This window comes from Phacochoerus africanus, chromosome 15 (genome assembly GCF_016906955.1).
Source record: "Phacochoerus africanus isolate WHEZ1 chromosome 15, ROS_Pafr_v1, whole genome shotgun sequence".
NCBI lineage: Eukaryota > Metazoa > Chordata > Mammalia > Artiodactyla > Suidae > Phacochoerus > Phacochoerus africanus.
In genome coordinates this window covers 50,091,130-50,115,416 of record NC_062558.1, presented here as the reverse complement: position 1 = coordinate 50,115,416, position 24,287 = coordinate 50,091,130, and the positions used below count along the sequence as shown (strand labels likewise).

The following is a 24,287-nucleotide window of genomic DNA, read 5'->3' as shown; positions in this document are numbered from 1 at the left end:
GTCAGCTTTGCTTCTGCTGAGCCACAACGGGAACTCCTTCATGATCTTTTCTGAGTGATTTCTCAGTGGTCATATTGTTATTGTTGGTGGGGACGGGTCCTGACTTTTTACCCATCCTGGGTCCCCTACACCCGAGAGGCCTCCTGGCACCAGGTTTGTGGGGTGGATGAAATTGCCCAGAGCAAAAGCATGGGGGGGTGCACCCAGGTGGGGAGATGAGGCCCCTCTGTGAGGAGATGGTGGGAGGGAAGGAGGGGAGAGGGGCTCGGCAGTGCCTGGCAGGGTTGGTTATGTCTGTACTATGTCCCTCTGTCTGTAGCACAGAGTGCTCTCAGCCAGCCTGTGGGCCAGGGCCCTCCCTTGGCCCCCACCTGGGCCTGGGCCTCAGTTTTCTCCCCTGAAGGGGGAGAGACCATCTACCTGGAGATGCAGGGAGCATGTTAAGGGTGGCTACTCTCTCATCACAGACATGCTAGGCCTGGTGGACCTCCACCTCTTTGACTCATACAGTCCCCATCCACCTATTCCGATTTGCCAAACTAGGCTTATCAGGGTCTTCCTCTTACATGAAGCCCTCTGTGACCAGCCCATCTTGCTGTAACCATGGCTCACCCCTGTGGCCTGCCAGGTGGGTGGTTGTTACTGGAACCCCCATAACGGGTGGACTGAGGTCCCCCAAAGCATAGCCATGCACCCGTAGAGGCACTCGGAGCCACTTAAGGTAGTTACACAAATGAATATTTTACTTTGTGTTTTCATAGGTATCAGAAAAAAAATGTATAATTAGCTCATCAAATCCATAATTTCTTTTTCTTTATTTTATTTTTTTGTCTTTTTAGGGCCACACCTGTGGCACATGGAGGTTCCCAGGCTAGGGGTCTAATTGGAGATGTTGCCACCCGCCTACGCCAAAGCCACAGCAATGCTAGATAAGAGCTGCATCTGCAACCTACACCACAGCTCATGGCAATGACGGATCCTGAACCCACTGAGCCAGGCCAGGGATCAAACCCATGGTAGTCGGATTCGTTTCCGCTGAGCCATGATGGGAAATCCCAATCCATTTCTTGACCAGTATTGCTAACATGAGGCTGAAGAAAGCGTTTCAATTATTTTATTTATTTATTTATTTATTTATTTATTTATTTATTTATTTATTGTCTTTTTAGGGCTGCATGTGGAAGTTCCCAGGCTAGGGGTTGGATGGAGCTGTAGCTGCTAGCCTACACCACAGCCACAGCAATGTAGGATCCGAGCTGCATCTGCGAACTGCCCCACACACAGCTCACAGCAATGCTGTTTCCTTAACCCACTGATCAAGGCCAGGGATTAAACCTGCATTCTCATGGACAGTAGTAGGGTTCTTCACTTCTGAGCCATGATGGGAACTCCGGTTTCAATTCTTCATATTTATTTATGTATTTTGGCTGCACCTGAGGCATGTGGAAATTCCCAGGCCAGGGATCAAACCTGCATCACAGCAGCAACTCAAGCCACTGCAGTGACAATGTTAGATCCTTAATCCATTGTGCTACAAAAGAACTACCAATTTATTATTTTTTTATTTTTTGCTTTTTAGAGCCACACCTCTGGCATATGGAAGTTTCCAGGCTAGGGGTCAGATAGGAACTGCCGCTGAGGCCTACACCACAGCCACAGCAACTTGGCATCTAAGCCACATATGCAAACTACACCACAGCTCATGGCAACGCCAGATCCCCAACCCACTGAGCAAGGCAGGGATCAAACCTTCATCCTCATGGATACTAGTCAGATTCGTTTTCATTGCACCACAATGGGAACTTCCAATTTTTAAAAGTGAGTCACTTTCCAGAAAAAAATGCCTTGCTGTCCAGGGAGTAAATATCACTGCTGTCGTTCCCCTCCCCGCCCGCTAGGGGTCTCTGTGGAGCCTCCCTGGAGAGGCTGTGAAGACTCCGCGCGGACTGGGACCCAGTGGTAGGGTTGAGTCGGGCTAGGGGTCCTCTCCTCCCACCCTGCCTCCCTTCCTAGGCTCAGGCTGGGTGCCCACAGCCTCACCCTGCAGCAGCTCAGGACCCTGTCTGCTGGGAGCTACCGCTGGGAACTACTGTCTGTGTATGGCTCCCCAGCATGGTCTGTGATTGCAGGTTGCCTGACCAGATGGTGAGGCCCCTGGTCATCACAGGGAGTATATGAGCCTGGAGGATCCTGTCTTGCCTGCGGTCACCATCCCTCCTCTGATTCTCATCTACTTATCCTATCTCAGGAGGCTGACCAAGAGACAGCCTGGGCGCCCAATGCCCCACTCAGTCCCTCTGGTCCCTCCCTCTTGAGGCCTCTGTTTTCCCATCTATAAATTGTCCGTGGTTCTGTCCTCAGCTGGGGAGGCTGGCTAGCCTCTTCCTCCTGCCTCAGTTTCCCCTGGGACACATTTTACTATCACTTTCCTCACAGGGGCTATAGTGTCATCTTCCAGGTGGACTGGCTGAGGCTCCAAGGAGTCGGGAAACTTGCCCATGGGTATGGCCACCTGTCTCTGGCTCACTGGAGGTCAGAGGTCAGGCAATCAGACCAGCTAGGGACGAACCTTCCAAAGATGGCCTGGTAAAGGAGGGGGAGAAGAGAACCCGACTCCTCTCAGACTCCCTACCGCCTTGGGAAACTGAGGGCCGGAGAAGCGCCAGCTGCCCAGAGTCACCCAACACCAGGCCTCTGGGACCATAGGCCCGGCTCGCCCCGGGAAGGACGGGATCTGTGGGTAGGGCCCGGCCTGGCCAGCCCTCCCTGCCCACCTCCCCCACCCTGGCCGCGGGCGCGGGGCGAGAGTAGAACAAAAGGCGCGGGGGCGGGGCGGACGGGCGGGGGCGGGGCGGAGGCTATAAGGGGCGGTGGCCGGCGCGGCCCAGCAGGCCCAGCAGCCCCGGGGCGGATGGCTCGGGCCACCGGGCTCCGCAGCGCGGCCCCGCGCGCCCTCCTGCTCCCGCTGCTGCTGTTGCTGCTGCTGTTCCCGCCGCCGCTGCTGCTGGCCCGGGCCCCGCGGCCGCCGGTGAGTGGCGGCCCCCAGTTGAGGGGCGCCGGGCACGCGGGCTGGACCCACGGGGACGCGCGGGGTGGCCAGGCGCGGCCCGATCCCCGAAACGCTGTCTGGGTCCCTGGGGGCGTGATAGATAATGAGCTTCCCGTCCTTGGAGGTGTGCAAGTGGAGCCTGCGCCGGGATCCCTCAGGCCGGTGAGGCGGGACTCCGCGCTAGACGCACGCCCCCTCCCAGCCCCGGGACCTGCTCCTCGATGCCCGGCCGCGATACTGGGGTGTGTGTTGGGGTAGGTATAGAGGGAGTGGCTACAGGGCCCCCTATTCATTGCAGGGACAAAGCCAGCAGGACTCGGGCTGGTGTCAGCCTGCGGGTGTGTGGCCTCAGTGAGCATACCTCCTGGCTGGGAGGGTTAAGGAAGCCCTGGGGAGGGACAGCGGGCACCGGAAAATAGGGTCTGAGCCTGGAGGAGGAGCCACCCCCAGGGAAACCTGTCCGTGGTGAGATTCGAAGGCCATGAGCCGGGAGGCAGTGTGGGAAGAGAACTAGTGGGTGTGACTGTGAGGTGGTGAGAAAGAAGGGATCAAGAGCAGGTAGAGACCCTGTGAGAGCAAGGATGAGGTGAGTCTGGGAAGGGAGTTGAAGGTGTGATGAGGACAGGAGGGGAGGAGGGACAAACTGAACCGGGCATGGGTTTGTGTTTATAACCGGGCATGCGTGTGTGTGTGTGTGTGTGTGTGTGTAATAGCCTACGTGTGCCCTAGAGGCTGCATACTCCCCTCCACCTGGGGCTTTTGGGGCACCAGTCCCGGAGCGGCCAGGTGGGCTTGGGGACACAGCCTGAGCAACTGCAAGTCCCAACCTCCAGCCAGCTCAGGCAGAGATGGGAGCCTAGAGGGGTGGCTGGCAGTCTCAGGACAGGTCTGGTGAGGTGGGGAGTCTGACCAGGCTGAGCCTCAGTGTCCAGCCAGCTCTGCCCTGGTTATGGGAGGAGGAAGAAATAGAAGGAGTGGGGGGCATCTCAGTCTAGGGCCCTCATCCCCAGCCCTTCCCAGGCCCCTGGACCTTGGGGCAGAGTCAGGGATCATCCTGGGTAGCTGTTGAGCCCCCAGATTGGGGAATTGGAGAGACCTGGGTTTGAATCACGTGACCCTCGTTGAGCCTTCTGCCACCTCAGAACCTCATCCTCCCATTCCTCTCCAGGTGGGTGGGAGGTGACAGTGCCCACCGCTGGGCAATGAAGTAAGTGAGGTGAAGCTGGGAGAGGACTCAGCCAAGCACGCTGGAGACATTCTGTCACCTGTAGCTGCCACTTTGCCGCATGTGTGGGGTCAGTTGGGGCCGGGTCTGAGCTGGGCTGTTGTCTGTCACGCTGCAGATATGCAGGGAGCATTTGGGGTCACCTCCGATGTGTTTATCCCCAGGCTGCTGTTGACAGGCCCAGAAAAGCTCTGTAAATATTTATCCATCCCAGTTCACAGCCTTTAGGCTTGATGAAAGCTCCGCAGCCCAGTGGGTTGGATGCTGCCTTCCCTTGTGGAGCCAGCAGGGGCAGGGGCAGGGTGGGGGAGCTGGACCTGCCTGCCTACTAGCTGTCGGACTTGGGCAGGTTGCTTGATGTCTCTGAGCCTCAGAGGGACATAGAATGGCATGGGCATGCTCCCCTGCCTTCCTTACAGCCCAGGTGTCCTTTCCTCAGGGTCACTTGCCCACAGCGAAGGGAGTAGCTGTAATTATCCCACTGGACCAACAGCAGACAGGTCCAGAGAGGGGCATGGCCAGCCTGGCCTTCCTGGCAGTTTCCAGTCAGGTTCTTCCCGTCCCTGCCTTCTGCATGCCTCCCATTTTCCTGATGGGAAGTTGACCCAGCGGCTCACCCCGAGTCTCTAGCTCAGCCAAGAGATGGAGTTCCCCGAAAAATTCCTCGAGTATGTTTGAGGGCTGTGGTTTGGTGCCTGCCAGGCAAGGGCAGGGTGAGCGAGCTGGGCACCCACCCCAGGGCAAGCCAGGGGAGGCCACCAGCTGAGGAGGAGGCGGGGATGCACAGAGGAGGAGCACTGCCCAGGAATGTCGGTTTTGGAGACAGGCCAGAGAGCTGGGCGGGGGGCTGTGAGGGGCTGTGGGTAGAGAGGCTTGAGCCCCAGCTCTAGGCCCAGCTCTTGCCTGACTTGCTGTGTGACCCTGGGCCAAGACCTTGACCTCTCTGTCTGTTTCTTCCCCTGGGAAGTGGGGTGATGTCTGCTCCCCAATCCCTCAGGGCTGTAGAGAGGCAAGGTGTGGTCTCTGCCCACCACCCACCTCACTGCCTCCCAACAGCCCTCGGGGGACTGGCGCACCCATCTGTGGAATCAGGTTGCTGCATGCCGGGCCTTGCCACTAGGGCTCCTGGCCCCAGCTCGGAAAGGACTCGGGAAGAGAGAGGGCGGGAGGTCAGCATGGCAGGGAGGGTGTGTCCCAGCCCAGCAATGGGGAAACTGAGGCCAAGAGCCCTTAAATGATGGGCTCCACTGGCAGAGGTTTGATCCTAGTGCCTCCTGCTGATTCATGCCTCAAGACCAATGACTGTGACATGGTCAGGGAGCAAGAGGCCCCTGGCTAGCGAGTGGACACAGCCGGAGAGCTCCCTTCTAGCTGCGACTCCTTTTTAAGATTTCAAGTCTGGGAGTTCCCATGGTGTCTCAGCGGTAACGAACCTGACTAGTATCTGTGAGGATGCTGGCTCCATCCTTAGCCTTGCTCAGTTGGTTAAAGGATCCAGTGTTGCCGTGAGCTGTGGTATAGGTCACAGATGCGGCTCCAGTCTGTCATTGCTGTGGCTGTGATGTAGGCCTGCAGCTGCAGCTCCGGTTTGACCCCTAGCCTGGGAACCTCCATATGCTGCAGGTGCAGCACTGAAAAAAGAAAAAATCAAGTCTGGAAATGTTGGGGACCTGGAGGGTTGTAGGAGCTCAAGGGAAATTGGTGGAGCTGATTCCTAGGTGTGGGAGGGGAGGGCCCACGGGGCCGAAAAGCCAGACCAGACAAGAGGCTCTTCTCTGTGCCAGATGCTGCAGGGGCATTACAGAGGGAGGTCATGATATGGCACCGTTCCATTTGACAGATAGCAAAGAGGAGACTAAGGACAGTGACTTGCCCAGGGCCACTCCATCCAGGGTCTCCACAGCATAGCACTGGGCCTTCTGAATCTCAAACCATGGCCCTTTCTGCTGTACTGAGAGTACCAGGGGCCTGGGTATGGATTTGGTGCCTCATGGAAGCAGGAGAAGAAGGCACAGTGTGTGCCCGTCACCCATGCTCCCTCTGTGACTGGCTGCTCCAGGCCTCTCTGGAGGGCAGAGAAGAGGACAGGTTTCTGCTTAAGAGCAGGAACAGATCTGGCAGGCTGAGCTCCGGGCTGTCTGGGGCTCCCAAGGGAGGATCCTCGGACCCCTTGCCAGGCTTAGGGGAAGGAATGTGTTTATCCTGGAGGTCAGGGGGCAGCGTGGGGAGGGGAAGGGTTGAGCCACATGGGCCTGGGGTCCACATCCTCAATGTGACACCTGGCAGAGTTATCACCCCCACCTCACACCGGAGGTGGGGGCGGGGGGTTGGTGAACCTCCCTGCAAAGCTCCTGGGAAGCAGCAGGTGCTTTATAATTTCCCTTCTTCCTCTTCTGTCACCAAGGTGAGGCCAGCCTGGGTCCCTCCTCCAGGGGCAGGGTGACTCCAGCCTGAAGAACAGTGCAGAGTAGCAGGTAGGGGGTGGGCTGCTCCCCAGCAAGTTGCTTAACTTCTCTGGGCTCTGGGTCCTCATCTGAGAAGTGGGGATGCTGATGGCGGAGATGGGGTGTGGTCCCACCAGGGGCTAAGAGCGTGTCCGTGGAGCTGTTGGCCTGGTCCTGGCCTACAGACAGGTACAATAGCGACCAGCACTTCCTAACAGCATGCCTGGTGTCGGCTGGGCTCTACCACGTGACGAGCCATTCCGAAACAACTCTGAAATGGGGGCAGACTGGCCCAGAGCCCCAAACCCCAAGTTACTCCACAGCCCCACAGGGATTCAGAAGCTCTAGTGTCCAGAAGATCCCTTTGTCGCAGGGTGTCCTTGGGATTGAGTGGCCTGGGGGGGTTGAGTACTTGGTGACTCTGGAATCAGCTGCTGGGGGGTTGGGAGACTAATTGGAGCTTGGGACGCCTGGGGCCTGGGAGAGCCGCCAGAGGCTGAGGCCGAGGGTGGGGCCTGGGTGGCCCAGCTCCCGCCCCAAATATGGCTGTGGGGAGGCCATGGTGCCCCGACCAGACAGGCCCAGACCAGACAGGCGCTGAGGCTCTCAGCAAACAGCCTGCTCCATGCCTCTCCCCTAACTTTACCTTCACCTACAGCCTGGGATGCCAGAGTTCTCCCCTGGCCCTGCCATGCCCTTGCTGGGGGACCCCACAGGCCCTCCCAGCCTCTCTGGGCTTCTGCTGAGAACTGTGACCCCACCCCACCCCACACCACCTCCACCCTGGGACTCACAGAGGATGACAGCTCTGGGTTAGAAGCATTGTTTGTAGTCCAGGGGCTCTGGCCGATGGGGCCTGGTGTCTGGTAACTGTCCACACCCCATATGCGCATGGAGGGGGAAGCAGATACTGTCCCGCCCCGCTGTGTGCGCAGCCCTGGAAGGGCGTGAGTGAAACTGACCCCAGACCTCAGCCCTCAGTTCCAGGTGCCCGTAGCTGGTGCCTGGCCCGTGCTGAGGCTTTGCACACAGCGCTTGGCTCACCCTCAGATCCACACCAGGAAGAAGTATCACCCCATCTGTCTGGTGAGCAAATCAAGGCTGGGCTGCAGGCCCTCCACGCTGGGGAGTGGCCGTGGTGGGCATCCTGGGCAGGAGCCAGCTCACTTAAGGAGAGGGCTTTGTGGGGTCCATCCGTGGGTGTGTGTGAAGATCACAGCCCAAATGGGGGGAGTGGGTGACCGGCAGCCTGGGGCCTCCGGGAGGGGGCGGGAGGCAGTAGGAGGCCTTGGAATTGGCATTCAGATACCAGTCAGCCTGTGCCAAAGGCCCTTGCTGTGCGACAGCCTAGGCTTGGCCATGGGCACAGAGGGCTGGGGTGGACCGAGGGCGGGATGCGGTCCACACCCAGACCGTGGGCCACTAGCACGCAAAGCCTAAGCAGACCTCCCGCCCCCCCCGCCCCCCCCCTCCTCTCTCTGCACAGGATGTTCACCGCCGCCACCCAGTGAGGAGGGGGCCGCAGCCCTGGCCTGAAGCTCCTCGCAGCGGACCAGCCCCTGCCCTGGCCCACCAGGAGGCGCCCCGGCCTGGTGGTGGCCCTAGACCTCCCCGCTGTGGCGTGCCTGACCCACCTGGGGGGCCAAGTGCGCGCAACCGCCAAAAGCGGTTCGTGCTGTCTGGTGGGCGCTGGGAGAAGACCGACCTCACTTACAGGTAGGGCCAGTAGCCAGGAGTAGACACAGCCCTGCCTGTCGTGGAGCTAGGTGATAACCAGGTCTTGGTTCAGATCTGTCACTGCAACTAGGAATCCTCCCAGGTAGGGAACAGTGGAGGTAGGACAGGTAATAATAGTTCAGGTGACCTGAGCCTCACCCCCTCCCACACCTTACCCCACGCCGCCACCGCCCAGTGTTGCAGATGCTGAGGCTTACACATCCTGTAGGGGGCGCCCGACCTGGGAGAGAAAGCCTGAAGACTGGTGTGTCCCACTGCTTTGGCACCTAAACTGCTGGGGCCCCAGAAAGGCCCTGAGTTGGGAGCTGGGAACCAGGAGTGGGGCAGGTCCAGGGGCCACGTTCTCCCCATGGTGAGCAGTACAGTCAGGTCTAGAAGGTGGGGCTTGGGAGTCCTGGTCCTGTTCTTCCAGCCGGATGAAGACACCTGTGTGCACCTAAGGATACACCAACCCACACAAAGATGTGCCCATGCGGCAGAGGGACCAGTGTGCCTGAGGCCCAGAGCACACCTGGCCTCTGGTCCTGCATGTGTGCACCCCTACTGAGCATCCTGGGGCAACTCCTGGCCCAGCAGGCATCTGAGGCTGACCCTGCCCTGAGCCGGGCCCAGGCCCCACTTCCTCCCCCCAGGATCCTCCGGTTCCCATGGCAGCTGGTGCGGGAACAGGTGCGGCAGACAGTGGCAGAGGCCCTACAGGTGTGGAGCGATGTGACGCCACTCACCTTCACCGAGGTGCACGAGGGCCATGCCGACATCATGATTGACTTCACCAGGTGAGCCAGTGGCCTGGGGCCCCTCCAGAAATGAGCCCCACCTGTCAGCAGCCACTGACTCTGCCCCCACCCCCCTGCAGGTACTGGCATGGGGACAACCTGCCCTTTGATGGACCTGGGGGCATCCTGGCCCATGCCTTCTTCCCCAAGACCCACCGAGAAGGGGATGTCCACTTTGACTATGATGAGACCTGGACAGTGGGGGACAACCAGGGTATGAGCTGGGGACCCACTTTCCAGAGGAGGCTGCTGGGAATCATAGAGATCGGGGGCTTGCTAGTGTCCTGAGCTGGGCCTGGTGCTTGCTGCAGAAACTCAGGGATTCTCTCTCCCTTTTCCAGGCACAGACCTCCTGCAGGTGGCAGCCCACGAATTTGGCCACGTGCTCGGGCTGCAGCACACAACAGCTGCTAAGGCCCTCATGTCCCCTTTCTACACCTTCCGCTACCCGCTGAGCCTCAGCCCAGATGACCGCAGGGGTATCCAGCACCTCTATGGGCAGCCTCAGCTAGCCCCCACCTCGGGATCCCCAGACCTGGGCCACAGGGCTGGGGTGGACACCAATGAGATTGCACCACTGGAGGTGAGGCCTTGCTCCCAGCCCTCAGCCCCCACTGCTGGCCTCTGTGGCTCTTTCTTACCATCCTCTCCTACCCCAGCCGGACACTCTACCAGACGCCTGCCAGGTCTCCTTTGATGCAGTTGCCACCATCCGTGGTGAACTCTTCTTCTTCAAGGCAGGCTTTGTATGGCGGCTGCGCAGGGGCCACCTGCAGCCTGGCTACCCTGCACTGGCCTCTCGCCACTGGCAGGGACTGCCCAGCCCCGTGGATGCAGCTTTTGAGGATTCCCAGGGCCACATCTGGTTCTTCCAAGGTGAGTGGGGGATGGAGGTCACACTCAGGAGACTTCAGGGAGCCAGGTACGTCGTGACCAAGGCTAGGGACAGGGAGGGACAGGATGGGCAGATGGAGGGTGTCCCAAAATCTTGGGGCAAGAGAGAGCATGGCTGTCTCCTTTGGGAGGCACAGCTGGGAGGCTTCCTAGAGGAGGCAGCTCTGGAGGTATGAGTAGAATAGAAGGTATTGCACTCCATGGAGCATGTGTGATTGCTAACCCTGGTCTAGAGACGAGGCTCTGAGACTCAGAGGTGGTGAAGTGACCCACTGAAGGCAGAGCTTGGATGTGACCTAGGTCTGGAGAGCTGAGAGCCTGCAGCATTGCAGGTGGCAAGGCTTCGCAAACAAATGCCTAGCCAGGGCCTGCTGCGGCAGGATGGCACCCTGGGGTGGGCAGCAGGGCTTGTCCAGTGCAGCCAAGTGCACGGAAGGAGCCGGGCCCAGGTGGCCTCTCTGCTGTTTAAAATAACCTTCCCCATGTGTAACTCTTAGCACCTGCATCACCTGACGTCCTCTTGCAGATGTGGGGCAGGTGTGTGTGTGTGTTCACGCGTGTGCCAAGCCGGCATTACTGGCCTTCGTGTTTTATGGACAAGGAAACATGGCAGTGGTGGCTGGATGTGACAGATGGGCAGCTCCACTGCAGCCTCCCCTCTCTGGCAGGAGCTCAGTACTGGGTGTATGATGGTGAGAAGCCAGCCCTGGGTCCCGCACCGCTCTCTGATCTGGGCCTGCCCGGCTCTCCTGTCCACGCCGCCCTGGTCTGGGGCCCCGAGAAGAACAAGGTCTACTTCTTCCGAGGCGGAGACTACTGGCGCTTCCATCCCAGCACCCACCGTGTGGATAGCCCCGTGCCTCGCCGGGCCACTGACTGGCGAGGGGTGCCCTCTGAGATCGACGCTGCCTTCCAGGATGCCGATGGTGCGTGGGGGGCGGGGCACCGGTGGTGGCTGGGTTATCAGCGCCCTTCTGCTCCATCTCCTCCTTGTGCCAGGGCAGCATTAGACCCCTGTGTTATAGAAGAGGAGACTGAGGGCCAGAGAGGTGCAGGGACTTGCCCAGGTCCCTAGGTCATAGCTGGTAAAATAACCACTGATTGCTGAGGGCCAATGAGCCTCCAGGCAGAGTGCTGAGCTCCGTCCCTGTCTCATGCAGTTCCCAGATGCCACACCTGTTGTGAGCCCAGTTTCCAGAAGAGCAAACAGAGGTTTAGGCAAGGAGGTCCCTAACTGGGCGGGAAGTCCCTGCTCCTAGCCAAGAGCCACTTGACCTCCAGGGACTTGCAGGCCACCGCTCTCTCCCATGTCCTCCCTTTTCTTTGTGTCCCCACATCAGGACCCGCTGGGAGAGCTGTTGTGCAGTGGCCTCGGGCTCTGAGGTTACAAGTAGCCAGTGTCACCCACCTCGACTCAAGGCTTAGGATGGACTTTCCCAAGAGGCAGGAGTTGGGCCTAGGGGGCTCCAGCCTCTGTCAGGTTGGGTGGTAGCTCAGACCAGACCCCCGGGCAGGCAGAAGAGCTCACCCAAAGGAAGGGAGGTTTTGGAAAGGATACCCTGGGGTTTCAAGGAACTCAGCAGCGGCCAAGGCATGGGACCTCCCGCGGTGCCCATCCCTGTGTCTACTCACCCGGCCCTGCCCTCCACTCTCCGCAGGCTATGCCTACTTCCTACGTGGCCGCCTCTACTGGAAGTTTGACCCTGTGAAGGTGAAGGCCCTGGAGGGCTTCCCCCGCCTCGTGGGCCTGGACTTCTTTGGCTGTTCCGAGCCTGCCAACACTTTCCGCTAGCCACGGCTTGGATGTCCTCAGGGCTCCTGACCCTTGTCTGGCCAGCTGGAGACCGCGGTCATCTTTGTTGCTGTGGGCACCAGGCTTGGCACAGAGCCCTGGGGGGTGGGGAGGAGGGCTGCTGCCACCAAGACTGCAGGGGGGCCATGGAGGTCATGGCCAGCTGCCATCAGCCGTCTCAGACTTGGACCAGGAGGCTTTAGTGTTAAGGGTGAGGGTGGCTGAGGGTGCCCATGGCTCCACCATTCCCGTGCAGGTCACGGTAAAACCCAGCTGCCCTTGGTCTCCACCCTCATCTCTCAGGTAGGACCTTGGCTGGGCTGGGGGAGCTGGAGTCCTCACGATCCCTGCTGCGGGAGTTCCACAGGGTGCTGGTGGTCTTGGGGCCCTGTGCCTTCTGCCCTTTCCCGAGAAGTCAGCTCTGGGTGGGTGCTTGCAGCTGGCCGTCTTCCAGCTGGTAATTCTGGAGACCTGTTCCCAAGATCTGGGCCAAAACGTCCAGTCAGCTGGTGAGGGGGGTGCTTCCTGCTCAAGACCCCGGGCCCTGGAGGCCCCAACATACCTCAGTCGTGTCACGGGTCAGATCCTCTTCAGCCCTCCCCAACCCCAGGTCCTCCAAAGCCATGTAAATGTGTACAGTGTGTATAAAGCCTTTCTTTCTTTTTCTTTTCTTTTTCTTTTTTTTTTTTTTTTACTGAGGACTGTCATTAAACATGGTCATTTTCTACCTGCCTGCCTAGGGTCTCTGTGTGATTACAAGGCCAGGATGGGGGGAGAGCTGGCACAGGGAGGTGGGAGGCCTGGCTGGGGACCTGCTCTATCCTAAGAGCCAGGGTTGCAGCCCACCCCACTCTGAAGCCCCTGGTCCTTGGGGCTGGGTGCCGGGCTCTACCTCATCTTACTAGATGCCTTGAGTGGCTTTTTTTTTTTGTCTTTTGTCTTTTTAGGGCCACACCCGTGGCACATGGAGGTTCCCCAGGCTAGGGGTCTAATCGGAACTACAGCTGTCGGCCTACACCACAGCCACAGCAACGCCAGATCCGAGCCACGTCTGTGACCTATACCACAGCTCAAGGCAATGCCGGATCCTTAACCCATTGTGCAAAGCCAGGGATCGAACCTGCAACCTCATGGTTCCTAGTCAGATTTGTTTCTGCTGCACCATGACGGGAACTCCCCTTGAGTGGCTTTATCATGTTTCCTGCTTCCCTGCTTCTCCACCAAGCGGTGGTCACTTTTTCTGATCCTACTATGCCCCAGCCCCTGTCCTGCTACTGTCAGAACATAGGACAAAACTGGCTAAGAGGACTGACCAGTCCTAACTCTTCAAGGTCTCCTTGCCTTCATCCCAGCCTCTGGGAATCTTCTTCAGAGCTGCAGCCATCACAGCTGCAGTTTGTTAGATGGAACCACAGGAAATTGTCAGCAGGGGGCCGTTTTTGACCCACTGCACTGTTCCACCAGATACACGGATGCTTTGATGCAGGCCCCACTCTGGTTCTAAGCACCCCAGGGCAGGGCTGTATAATTTTAACGCACTGGGCTGGTGGAAGGCACAAAGCCCAGAGTTAAGGAAGGAACGGAGATGGTCTGTAGATGGTCCCCTCCCCTCCAACTCTCATCCCAAGCACCAGGCAAACCAACCGCCTGGGCTTTGGAATCCTGCCAAGCCCAGGAGCCTTGGCCCTCACCACCTCCATCTCTGAAGTTGCAGGAACAGCTGTGGGCCCAGAACTGGGTTATCTGTTCTGGGAACCCTCTCATCTGCTCAGCTGCATTTCGTTCTCCAGGTGGGGAAACGGAGTCACAGGTACTCCGGGCCCCTTCCCGGCTTTCAGGCCTCAATTTGCTTCTCCTCCCCTTGGCTGAGTTCCAGTCCCAGCGGTGAGACTGGGAAAGCCGCAGCCTGAGTCAGGGCCGCCGTTGCTTTTTCTGTCCATGAGAAGTGTCCCTTGGGGAGTTCCTTTCGTGGCCCAGGGGCAAGGAATCTGACTAGGAACCATGAGGTTGACAGTTCAATCCCTGGACTCGCTCAGTGGGTTAAGGATCCGGTATTGCGTGAGCTGAGGTGTAAGTCGCAGACGCGGCTCAGATCCCGCGTTGCTGTGGCTCTGGTGTAGACCGGCAGCTGCAGCTCTAATTAGACCCCTAGCCTGGGAACCTCCATATGCCGCGGGTACGGCCCTAAAAAGACAAAACAAACAAACAAACAAAAAAAAAACACCAAAAAAGTGTTCCTTGATTCTGCCCCCAACCCGCCCCGCTTGCCTGGGAGGAAGGGACACGGGTTGAGGCTTCTTTAAGGGACCCGCGGGGGCGCGCCCCGACCTTTTGTTTAGGCGGCGGCGGCGCGCGCGTTAGCGTCAACGCCCGCGCCTGCGCAGTGAGGGCGGCCTAGTCGTCTGCGGCGGTGGCGGAGAATCCCGGCGGCGGCGCGAGCACTCGGTCCCGCCCGCCCTTCGCCTCCAACTCCGGCTTCCCTGGGCTTGGCGCGCTCCGGCCCCGCCTGACCCCTCCCAACACTCGCAGCCACGCCCGGCTTTGCCTGCCCGTCTCCGCCGCCGCAATGATGATGATGGCGCTGAGCAAGACTTTCGGGCAGAAGCCCGTCAAGTTCCAGTTAGAGGACGACGGCGAATTCTACATGATCGGCTCTGAGGTAGCCCACGGCGCATCCTCGCCCTCCGGGCCCCAGCCGGCCCTGCCCCTGCGGGAGCCTCGGGGCGGGCCTGCGCGGCGGGAACGCGCGTCTCCATTCACCGCGGCGGGCGGGCGGGCGCGGTGGGCGGGGCGTAGTCGGGCGAGGGGGTGGTCGATCAGGTCCCGCCCCGCGCTCTACTGTGGTTTTACCCACCCGTGTCGCAGGGTCCAGGACGCGCCCGGATGCCGGGCTGGGGCGTCCTGGTGGCCCCTGGTTCCATGATGAGCTCCAAAACTCCATCGGGAAGCACAGAAGCGGGGTTTTTAGTCGTCCCCTGCCACACCTGGGGGGAAGATGTTGGACCCCCCACACACGTGCATCCTTTCCCGTTGCTGCAACAGGGACCCTGAAATCGCAGGTTCGAAGCACCCAGCTTAGTGAGGACCCACCCGCACAGCGTTCATTGACTTCGAGGTGGGCAGGGAGGTGTTTTGACCTTTAATTAACAGTGAGGAAACAGGTTGGGAGGAAGATGCTTGCTTTTGGATGGATAAGGCTCCAGTCCGTGAGTTAGATCTATCAGCAGTTTTGGAAGCAGGTGACACTTTGAATGTCGTGGACTGACTTTTTTTTTTAAAGAGCCTAACGATCTTTAATCCTTAGCTAAACTGGCAGCAGTTCGTAGAGTCAGCTGGATGACTAACTTTAGGAAAACCCTATAACTGATCCTTTATTGGTAGTTCATACAAAGTATATTAAGTTTTTCCAGATTGCCTCAAACTAATCCTTTTTGGCAGTCCCCAGTTACTGTGTGTATACACACACTTACACGCATGTATTTTTAAATTATGCATATACAATTCAGATCTGCAACTACCAAGCGGTAGCGTCCCCCACATGTAAGGAGGTAAGTGGAAGTCTGGAGGTGTTAAAGCAGATAACAAATGCTGACGGTTTTCCATATTAAACATTTCATCCTTTTCTTTTTCCCCAGGCTGTACCTGCACATGTAGAAGTTCCCAGGCTAGGGATTGAATTAGAACTGCAGCCACAGGCCTATGCCACAGCCACAGCCACACTAGATCCAAGTCTCGTCTTTGACCTACACCACAGCTCACCGCAGTGGTGGATCCTTTACCCACCGAGTGGGGCCAGGGATCGAGCCCAAAACCTCATGGATACTAGCTGGGTTTGTTATCGCTGAGCCACAAGGGGAACTCCCCCCCCCCTTTTTTTTTCTTCACAATGTTTGGGTTTTTTCCTTCACAGTTGAACATGGTGTGAATGAATTAAGTCTTATAATGGTCACACTGGGGCTTTCAGGACATCCTGTAATCCTTGGCTCCTCTGAGTTTTACTGAGTTATGAGACCTTTGTTGTCAGTAGCAGCAGAACTCTAGTGTTTCTATTTTTTACCAGTTTTTATAAAACACAAGGGACAGGATGTAATACATTTTCCCTGTCATCACAGAAATGCTACCCTTCAAAGCTAGCTGTGCTGGGGAGGAACCGGTACCTGCCATAGCTCAGAATGGTCCTCATGGAGTGGTAGGCACCTGCTCAAATGTGGGATACAAAGGCAGGAGAGGAGTTTCAGTCTGTGATAATGAGCAGATTGTTTAAAGAAACCTTTATGTGATCTAATGGACAGGAAGAGCAGTCACTTTGGCCTTGGCTCTGAGTTGGAGATACACTTTTGAAAATCCAGGTTGCAGAAGTTCCCTGGTGGCCCAGCAGGTCAAGGATCCAGCATTGTCACTGCCATGGCTCTGGTTACAGCTGTGGCTCAGGTTCAATCCCTGACCTGGGAATTTCTGCATGCCATGGGTGGGGGCAAAAAAAAAAAAAATCCAGCTTGCATTTATTATTAGGTGGAGCAAATTGAGAAGCAGCATATAGCTAGGTGGGCAGAACGTCAGGAGGCCTGGTTCTAGCTCTGCCTCCATGTCACTTTTCTCGTGGCTCTAAGGAGATGCTTAGATTAGATGATCTCTTAAGATCTGAAAGCTAACTGCAGTCTTCTCTTTCAGCCCTGTTGAGTGAGAACATTTGCCCAGAGACACATTTTATAGAGACCAGATGGGAGAAAGGAGAGGCTGTGCTTTCAGGGGCCTGGCTTAGCAATCATCAGACCTTGGGAGTTCTGGGAAAGGTTCAAGATCAGAGTGCTGTCTCCAGATATCCAGTAGCTCCTCTGACAGCATTGAGTGGACAGCCTCCAGACCCCTTGCCCTTGACAAACAGGCACCTTATTCAGCGAGACCGGCCAGCCTTAGCAGCACCCACTGTGCCCCCTCCCCAGTTGGGTGTGCAGCCTTGGGAGGGCATCTGCAATTGCAGTGAGTGTGTCGTCCCTCTCCCGTCATCTGGAGGCAGCTGTAATCACCAAACTGGAGTCACAACTGAGAGGACCCTAGGAAGTCCCCTTATCCACACCTTCACTTTGCATTTGGGAAACCGTGGTCCAGATGGCAAAGGCTGGTTCTGGGAAAACCCAGCAAGGCAGAACCCTGATCTCAGTTCTAAAGGGATCATTAGAGTCAGTGTCTTTTCAAAAACCTAATGGAAACTCTATGTTTACCCTTGGATGGTAACGACACTCAAGCCAATGACTCGAGTGGGTCTGTGCCTGCAGTGTGGAGCACGCGTGACCCCATGGCCACATTCTCCCACACTGTTTGGCAGCTCTGGTTGTCCATCATGTAGATCTTTGATTCCTGGAGAATGCAGAAACTTTTAAATAGTAAACATACTATATTGGGGTAGGTAAATGAGAAAACAGTAGAAGTGGTCCTTGTGGGGTGAACTTCACAGTAAATAAATATTTGACCCATGAGTAAGAAGACCTGGGAAAGGGAAGTGATTTTCAGTCACAGGTGGAGCCAGCGCCCATTCCCCTGCCACGTGACTCAGAAATGACCATGTGGTGGTTTTTTTGAGAAGTCAGTGAAACAATGAGGTTTTCTTTATAAAAACTTCAGGGCTAGATCTCTTTTCATCAAGTAAGTCATATGTTGAGTATTTGGGACAGGCAAACTGAAGCCATTGTTTGGGGTGGTAATGATTTATATAGCAATCTAGTGATTGCTGATAAGTGCTTTTTAAACTCTTTGGAAAATTCCTTTGGCCTTTCTGGTTTGAGTTTTGTTACTAAACAAAGCTACAAGGGCCATGGGGAAAATTATCCTGCATCTGTCTAAAATTAAAGGCCCTTTTTGGTCTTTATTACATCGTAAAAATGTCAAAGTCTTGTTCTTAAGATAAAAGAAAGTCAGAGGGCCTTACATTTCTGTAAAGTGCCAGAGATCCTTAGTCCAAAATCAGTATCATCCCTGCTTCTCTGTGAGCTTCGGGTCCTTTTTTTTTTTTTGTCTTTTTGCTATTTCTTGGGCCGCTCCCGCGGCATATGGAGATTCCCTCCCAGGCTAGGGGTCCAATTGGAGCTGTAGCCACCGGCCTACGCCAGAGCCACAGCAACGTGGGATCTGAGCTGCGTCTGCGACCTACACCACAGCTCACAGCAACACTGGATCCTTAACCCACTGAGCAAGGGCAGGGATCGAACCCGCAACCTCATGGTTCCTAGTCGGATTCGTTAACCACTGCTCCACGACGGGAACTCCGGGTCCTTTCTGAACTTGCTTGGGTGGTGGTGGGGATGCAGATGTTATTCCCCTGCCAGAGGGGCAGATGTGGGCCAGATCAGAACTTATGTTGAGCCCTTGGTGTCAGCAGGATATGTTTTTACTACAGCTGGAAGCCTGGCGCCTGGGGGCCAATTTGCAGTCTGTTTGTCAGTGGTCCAACAGAGCCTCTGCACCCGGATCGTCCCTTTTGGCCCCTGTGCGACCCTTATAATGAGCCTTCTTGCTTTACTCATAGGTGGGAAACTACCTCCGTATGTTCCGAGGTTCTCTGTACAAGAGATACCCCTCGCTCTGGAGGCGACTAGCCACTGTGGAAGAGAGGAAGAAAATAGTTGCATCGTCACATGGTAAAAAAACAAAACCTAACACTAAGGGTGCGTCTTCACGAGGGTTTGTAAACCTGTTTCAAAACCACTCGCTTCTATCATGAAGATAAAACGTTTTCACTCCAGCGTGTCTTGGGGCGGGGTCCTGGGGTGGGCCTGGGTCAGGTGGTCTCTGCCGAGGCTGGGAGCAGAGGGCGCGGGGTGCAGGGGGCGGGGCCGGGAGGTGAAGACACGTTGGTCTCAAAACGTTTTAGGAATGCTGTGATGCTCTGCCGCCGCCTCTCCGCGGCGCGTCGCCAGCCATCGTCACTCTCCATGCGGCCTGAGCGGGAGCGGCAGGGGCCGCCCCAGCCCCCGCCGCCCTCTGGGCTTTCACCGCTTCGCTTCCCAATGCACGTCCGTCCGTCCGTAGTAGAGTAGTACCTTGTTCTGCCAGCCGGTCCCCTAGCGCGCGCGTGTGCATGTTGCCTGAGAGCCTGGGGCGCTGGGGCTTCTAGCCGGCGGCAAAGGGTGCTCCCCAGGCCTCTGGTGGGTGGCAAAGCTGCTGTGCGCGTACCCCCGCCCCTTGGAGTCCCCGCATGCCTGTGTGCTTTCCCCGCGAGTGAGTGTGCTTTGCAGTCTGTCCCGTCGGGCTGTGTCTTGTTTGTAGGCGCTGCTGTGGTCTTTTCCACAGCAAAATAGAGTTCTTTTAATGCAGGAGCCAGAGCTGCTCCCCCCCCCTGCTGCTATAACATTTCACTTGCGCTTTAAAAAGTCTCTCTTTGTCCTCCCCTGCCCCAATGGAGTTCCAATCACCCCTGCAGTGAGCCCCCAGCTGTGCTCCCCTCTGCCAGCCTCTTTCCAAGGAAATCTTGGCCACCCTTCTGCCTCGTGTTTTTGAGACACCTTCCCTGTAACCGATTTGTTCCTCCAGGCCACTCTCTCAGCCAGGCTCCATAGGAGAGCTGGGGGTCCAGTGGCCTAGAACTGGCTGCTTCCCAGATGGCTGGCATTGACTGGACCAGGAATTCCTGTTTGGTGTGAGGCAGTTCTTTCACTCTCTGGGCTCTTGCTTTAAAAGAACTGTGTTTTTCATCTCTCATTCCATCTCCACCTTGCTTGTGTCCTGGACTGCAGTGGTGTCAGACCTCTTCCCACTGGTGGTGTCACTCTGGAGCCTTGAGGGGCCCCTCTGGCGGAGCCGCACTGTAGCTGCCGCTGCCTGTGCACTTCTCTGTGCCTGGGGCCAGTGCTTCTGGGACACCTTAGTCCACGTCCATCCTAAGGGAGTGCTGACTCGCGAAAGCATGCCAGGGTCCAGACTGCCCTTTTGGAAGAGGCCAGCATCGGCAGTAGTGAGGTTGACGCCTGCTTGTCCCACCTCCTGCACGTGAGGACCTCGGTGTGCTGCATCTCCTGGCTGTTGCTGCCCGCTGCCTGCCAGCAGGGTGACCACAGCTGCGTCTCTGGTTGCAGATCATGGATACACAACCCTGGCCACCAGCGTGACTCTGTTAAAAGCCTCCGAAGTGGAAGAGATCCTGGACGGCAACGATGAGAAGTACAAGGCCGTGTCTATCAGCACCGAGCCCCCAACCTACCTCAGGTACCACACCCCCAGCCAGAGCCCACTCTCAAAACACCCGTGGGAATTTTTCTCATAGGCTGCAACCACCATATTTTTTAGTGCTTTACCCACTGTGCTTATATATCGTCTTAGGGTTTCCAAGTTTTCTCTGTCTTTGGAGTTTCTAAGAACTGTAAACCAAGTCCTAGGGTCTGAAGAGTCATTGAGAATTTGGGACCCACCTGTCAGAGAAATTAGTGACCCAGGTAAACTCACAAAATAAATAATAGGTTTTGAATTTGTAAACTTAGATCCCTTGAGGAATTCCTTGGTGGCTCAGCAGGTTGAGGACCCAGCATTGTCACTGCTGTAGCACATGTTCCATCCCTGGCCCAGGAACTGCTGCATGCAGGGGGCATGGCCAAAAGAAAAACCAAAAAAAACCCCAAAGCTTAGATCCCTTGAAAGAGTATTTACAGTAACGATTATTAAATAGGCAAGTAATTGGGAAGTTACTACATTGTAGAAAGAGGTTGTTCATCCAGATTTATAAGAAAAACTTGGATGTCCCAATTGATAAATTGGAGTTCCCGTCGTGGCGCAATGGTTAACGAACCCGACTAGGAACCATGAGGTTGCGGGTTCAATCCCTGGCCTTGCTCAGTGGGTTAACGATCTGGCGTTGCCGTGAGCTGTGGTGTAGGTTGCAGACACGGCTCGGATCCAGCGTTGCTGTGGCTCTGGCGTAGGCCAGCGGCTACAGCTCCGATTCAATCCCTAGCCTGGGAACCTCCATATGCCGCAGGAGCGGCCCAAGAAAATGGCAAAAGACAAAAACAAAACAAAACAAACAAACAAACAAAAAAAGCAATTGATAAATTGATAAAAGGGACCACACTGAAGTACATAGACAGGGATAAACAAACACAGGGAACAATGTTTGTTGTAGTGTGTAATTTTATTTTATTTTACTTTTGCTTTTTAGGGCCGCACCCTCAGCAGATGGAAGTTCCCGGGCTAGGGGTCGAATCAGAGCTGCAGCCGCCAGACTATACCACAGCCACAGTAACACCAGATCTGAGCCACGTCTGCGACCTACACCACAGCTCACAGCAACACACCAGATCCCCAACACACTGAGCGAGGCCAGGGATCAAACCTGCATTGTATGGATACTTGTCGGATTTGTTGCCGCTGAGCCACAATGGAAACTCCCCCTGTGTATTTTTTTTTGTCTTTTTAGGGCTGTACCCGTAGCATATGGAGGTTCACAGGCTAGGGGTCAAGTCAGAGCTGCAGCTGCTGGCCTAGACCACAGCCACAGCAACGCCAGATCCTTAACCCACTGAGCAAGACCAGGGATCGAACCCGCAACCTCATGGTTCCTAGTCAGATTTGTTTCCGCTGCACCATGATGGGAACTCCCCCTTGTGTGTAATTTTGAAAATGCTAAGTAAAGGGAGTTCCCTGGTGAGCTAGTAGTGAAGACTGCGCTTTTACCGCCTCAGCCTAAGTTTAATCCTTGGTCTGGGAACTGAGATCCCACATCAAGCTGCTACATGTCCCCATCAAAAAAAAAAAAAAAAAAAAAAAGGCAAAGTTAAAGAAGGAGCAACATAAAGAACTGGGAAGATGTCGGAAAGCTGTATACTCACTGCTCTGCAGTGCCTCGGGGTCAGGCATTGTGACCACAGACTTTTGTTCTCTGGCTCATTAATTTCACCCCTGGGAATTTGTTCCAGAGAAAGAATTTAAAAGATCAACAATATCACTACAAACCTTTCTAAGTACAGAGATGCTCTTGGTGGCACATGGATCATAATGGGAAATAGGAAGCTACTTGAGTGTCCTGCCCTAGGGGAGGGCCAAGTGAGTGAAGAGGCAGACAGCTGAGTAGACTCAGATGTAAAGATGGGTTGTAGGTAAGTAGGTTCTGTGATACTCTGAACCCTGGGTCACATGAGGGCATTTATATGCACAAGACCCCAGGAGCACTGAGGCAGGGTTGGGCAGTGTTTCAAGTGATGTGATTATGGAGAATCATTTTGTAGATTTTCTCTCAACCTTACCATTGGATTGTTTTATAACTCCTCTTGCCCCCTGGAAAAGATGGCATGCATCCAGCCTGGCCCGTGCTCTAAGAGGATGCATGCTTTGTAGATTCCTTTCTTCCCAAGGGATCTGGCAAAAAATAGTACTAGCCAGTATCTGCTAGAGGAGTCTCAGGAGGAAACTATGTGCATATGGACAGGACTTTCAAGTCTGCTGGGAACCTTTTATGGGGCGGTAAATACTCTCGGATGATTCCGTCCTGTGAGGAAAAGCTGAGAGACTAGAACACTGTAGGGTTATGCGGTGGGGGTGGGCTCCAGAAAAGCCACTTTAATGGGCTCCACTGTCAGCAGGAGGCTTCCCAGGGGCTGGCATCTCCCTCCTGGCTGCTGGGCAGGTCGGGCAGAGGCTGGACGCCCCCCTCTGAGTGCTCTTAGACATACCACCTTGCGGTGGATGGAAGGTTGAATTACATGATCCCAAATTCTCGGATTCTGTGTCTAGACATGTAGTGCCATGCACCATGTCTGTGGCATAACTTACACTGTCTGCTTGAGACTGCGGGCAGGAGGGCTGGCAGAGCGACCGCGTCCCAGGAGTGGGAGAGGCTGCTGCAGAGATGCCACGGCTTTGGGGGAACCTCAGTTCTGTGGCTGCACCCTCACCACTCCAGAGAGGGCGAATCTAATCGGCAGGAAGCCAGGTGATTGTCATCTTCCCTGGATGGTAGTTATTAAAGGCGTCGTGGTGAGGGTTTGGGGGCATAAATGTGAGTCGCTGCCCCCATGTTGCTCACAGTGTCACAGTGTCACGAGGGATGGTGGCCAAGGGTGATGAAGGGACAGAGCTGGTAGGAGCCCATGCCCTCTGTCAGCATGGCCCTGAAGCCTCAGCCTAGAGCAGCTTTGTGCATTTTCTTTTTCTTTCTTTCTCTCTCTCTCTTTTTTTTAAGGCTGAACCCTTGACATATGGAAGTTCCCAGGCTAGGGGTTGAATCGGAGCTGCAGCCACTGGCCTATACCACAGACACAGCAACTCAAGATCTGAGCCACATCTGCAACCTACATGTACCACAGCTCACGGCAATGCTGGATCCTTAACCCACTGATCAAGGATAGGGATCGAACCTGTGTATTCATGGATACTCGTCAGATTTGTTTCTGTTGAGCCACGATGGGACCTCCCAGCTTTGGGTGTTTTCCTAGTAGGGAAAAGCAACTAGTAATTTGGAGCCCTGTGTGGGATGCAAATTTCTGAAATTACTTTGAGCCTCATTTTCTAGAGTGAATTTATCAACACATCTCCCCTCTGCTGGCCTGAAGGTCCAGAGGCAGCAACACTGCCTAGTACGTCTCAGACTGGACCGTGCGTCTAAAGTAATGCATCTCAGCCTGATGAGTCACCTTGCCTGAGATTCCCAGGGACTGCCAGCCGCTAGCCTCTGTAATTAGGACCCTCTCCGTGTCTCCAGCCCCTGCCCCTGCCAAGCCCATGACTTGTCACCTCTGCCCTATTGCCACCTGTGCTCTGCCTGAATTTCCCCCCCTCCAGAAAAACTCAGTGTTTGAGGCTCTGTCCAGGGCCACTCTTTTGGGCAGCCCCCTGGTGCCCCTTCTTCACAGGAGGGACAGTGCTTCCAAGGAACCATGCCAAGCATGGAGCACATGGGCTGTGGCTCACGCCGGGCTAGGGGCTGCTGTGCACCTTCCCTTAATGCTGTTGCCTCTGAGCCAGTGTGAGAAGCCTTGAGAATAAAGGCCTGCAGAGGCCTGGGGTGCAAGGGGGTCCTGGGCAGGGCAGTGGTGGGCACCCATGACTATGATCTGGTGCCTGGGGCCAGTTGGGGCCTGTAGACTGAGCCAGGGGGTGTCCACTATCTCCCAGGGAACAGAAAGCCAAGAGGAACAGCCAGTGGGTGCCCACCCTGCCCAACAGCTCCCACCACCTGGACGCCGTGCCCTGCTCCACGACCATCAACAGGAACCGCATGGGCCGGGACAAGAAGAGGACATTCCCACTCTGGTGAGTGTGCCTCTACCTCTGGCCGCCGCTGCTGTTCTCTTCTGCATTTGGCCTTGTGTCCCCAAAATGCCGTGCTGCTCCCCCAGAAGCCAGCTCCCTCAGCCTCCAGCACGGCTGGGCCCCATGTGGCTCAGCC

The 24,287-nt window shown here is 56.1% G+C and overlaps 2 protein-coding genes across 5 annotated transcripts in view; both read left to right on the top strand.

Annotated features, from left to right (window-relative positions):
• Window positions 1-2,888: 2,888 nt before the first annotated feature.
• Window positions 2,889-12,337, top strand: MMP11 (matrix metallopeptidase 11). 2 transcript variants are annotated; one of them, XM_047760197.1, is made up of 8 exons: window positions 2,889-3,028; window positions 8,205-8,434; window positions 9,088-9,231; window positions 9,312-9,445; window positions 9,573-9,814; window positions 9,891-10,107; window positions 10,794-11,051; window positions 11,784-12,337. In XM_047760197.1, the coding sequence occupies exons 1-8, from the start codon at window positions 2,912-2,914 to the stop codon at window positions 11,915-11,917; spliced, it is 1,476 nt and encodes a 491-aa protein (XP_047616153.1). In that variant the 5' UTR covers window positions 2,889-2,911; the 3' UTR covers window positions 11,918-12,337. The 2 variants fall into 2 exon arrangements, with proteins under 2 accessions (XP_047616153.1, XP_047616154.1); XM_047760198.1 differs by lacking the exon at window positions 2,889-3,028 and adding an exon at window positions 3,056-3,303.
• A 1,940-nt stretch (window positions 12,338-14,277) lies between these two features.
• SMARCB1 (SWI/SNF related, matrix associated, actin dependent regulator of chromatin, subfamily b, member 1) overlaps window positions 14,278-24,287 on the top strand; it is a 29,766-nt gene continuing 19,756 nt past the window's right edge. Inside the window, exons 1-4 of one of the 3 annotated variants that reach the window (XM_047762774.1) lie at window positions 14,278-14,576; window positions 18,441-18,579; window positions 19,987-20,116; window positions 24,014-24,151. In XM_047762774.1, coding sequence (XP_047618730.1) covers window positions 14,484-14,576; window positions 18,441-18,579; window positions 19,987-20,116; window positions 24,014-24,151 — 500 coding nt within the window. In that variant the 5' untranslated portion in view covers window positions 14,278-14,483. The remainder of the gene's footprint in view (window positions 14,577-18,440; window positions 18,580-19,986; window positions 20,117-24,013; window positions 24,152-24,287) is intronic. The other 2 variants (XM_047762776.1, XM_047762775.1) reach the window with 2 other exon arrangements.

Bases quoted from the DNA above. Each gene is read 5' to 3' on its own strand.
- MMP11 (XM_047760197.1), top strand. From the start codon at position 2,912: ATGGCTCGGGCCACCGGGCTCCGCAGCGCGGCCCCGCGCGCCCTCCTG. The intron at 9,446-9,572 runs GTATGAGCTGGG...TCCCTTTTCCAG, and splicing joins GACAGTGGGGGACAACCAGG to GCACAGACCTCCTGCAGGTG. The intron at 10,108-10,793 runs GTGAGTGGGGGA...CCTCTCTGGCAG, and splicing joins CCACATCTGGTTCTTCCAAG to GAGCTCAGTACTGGGTGTAT.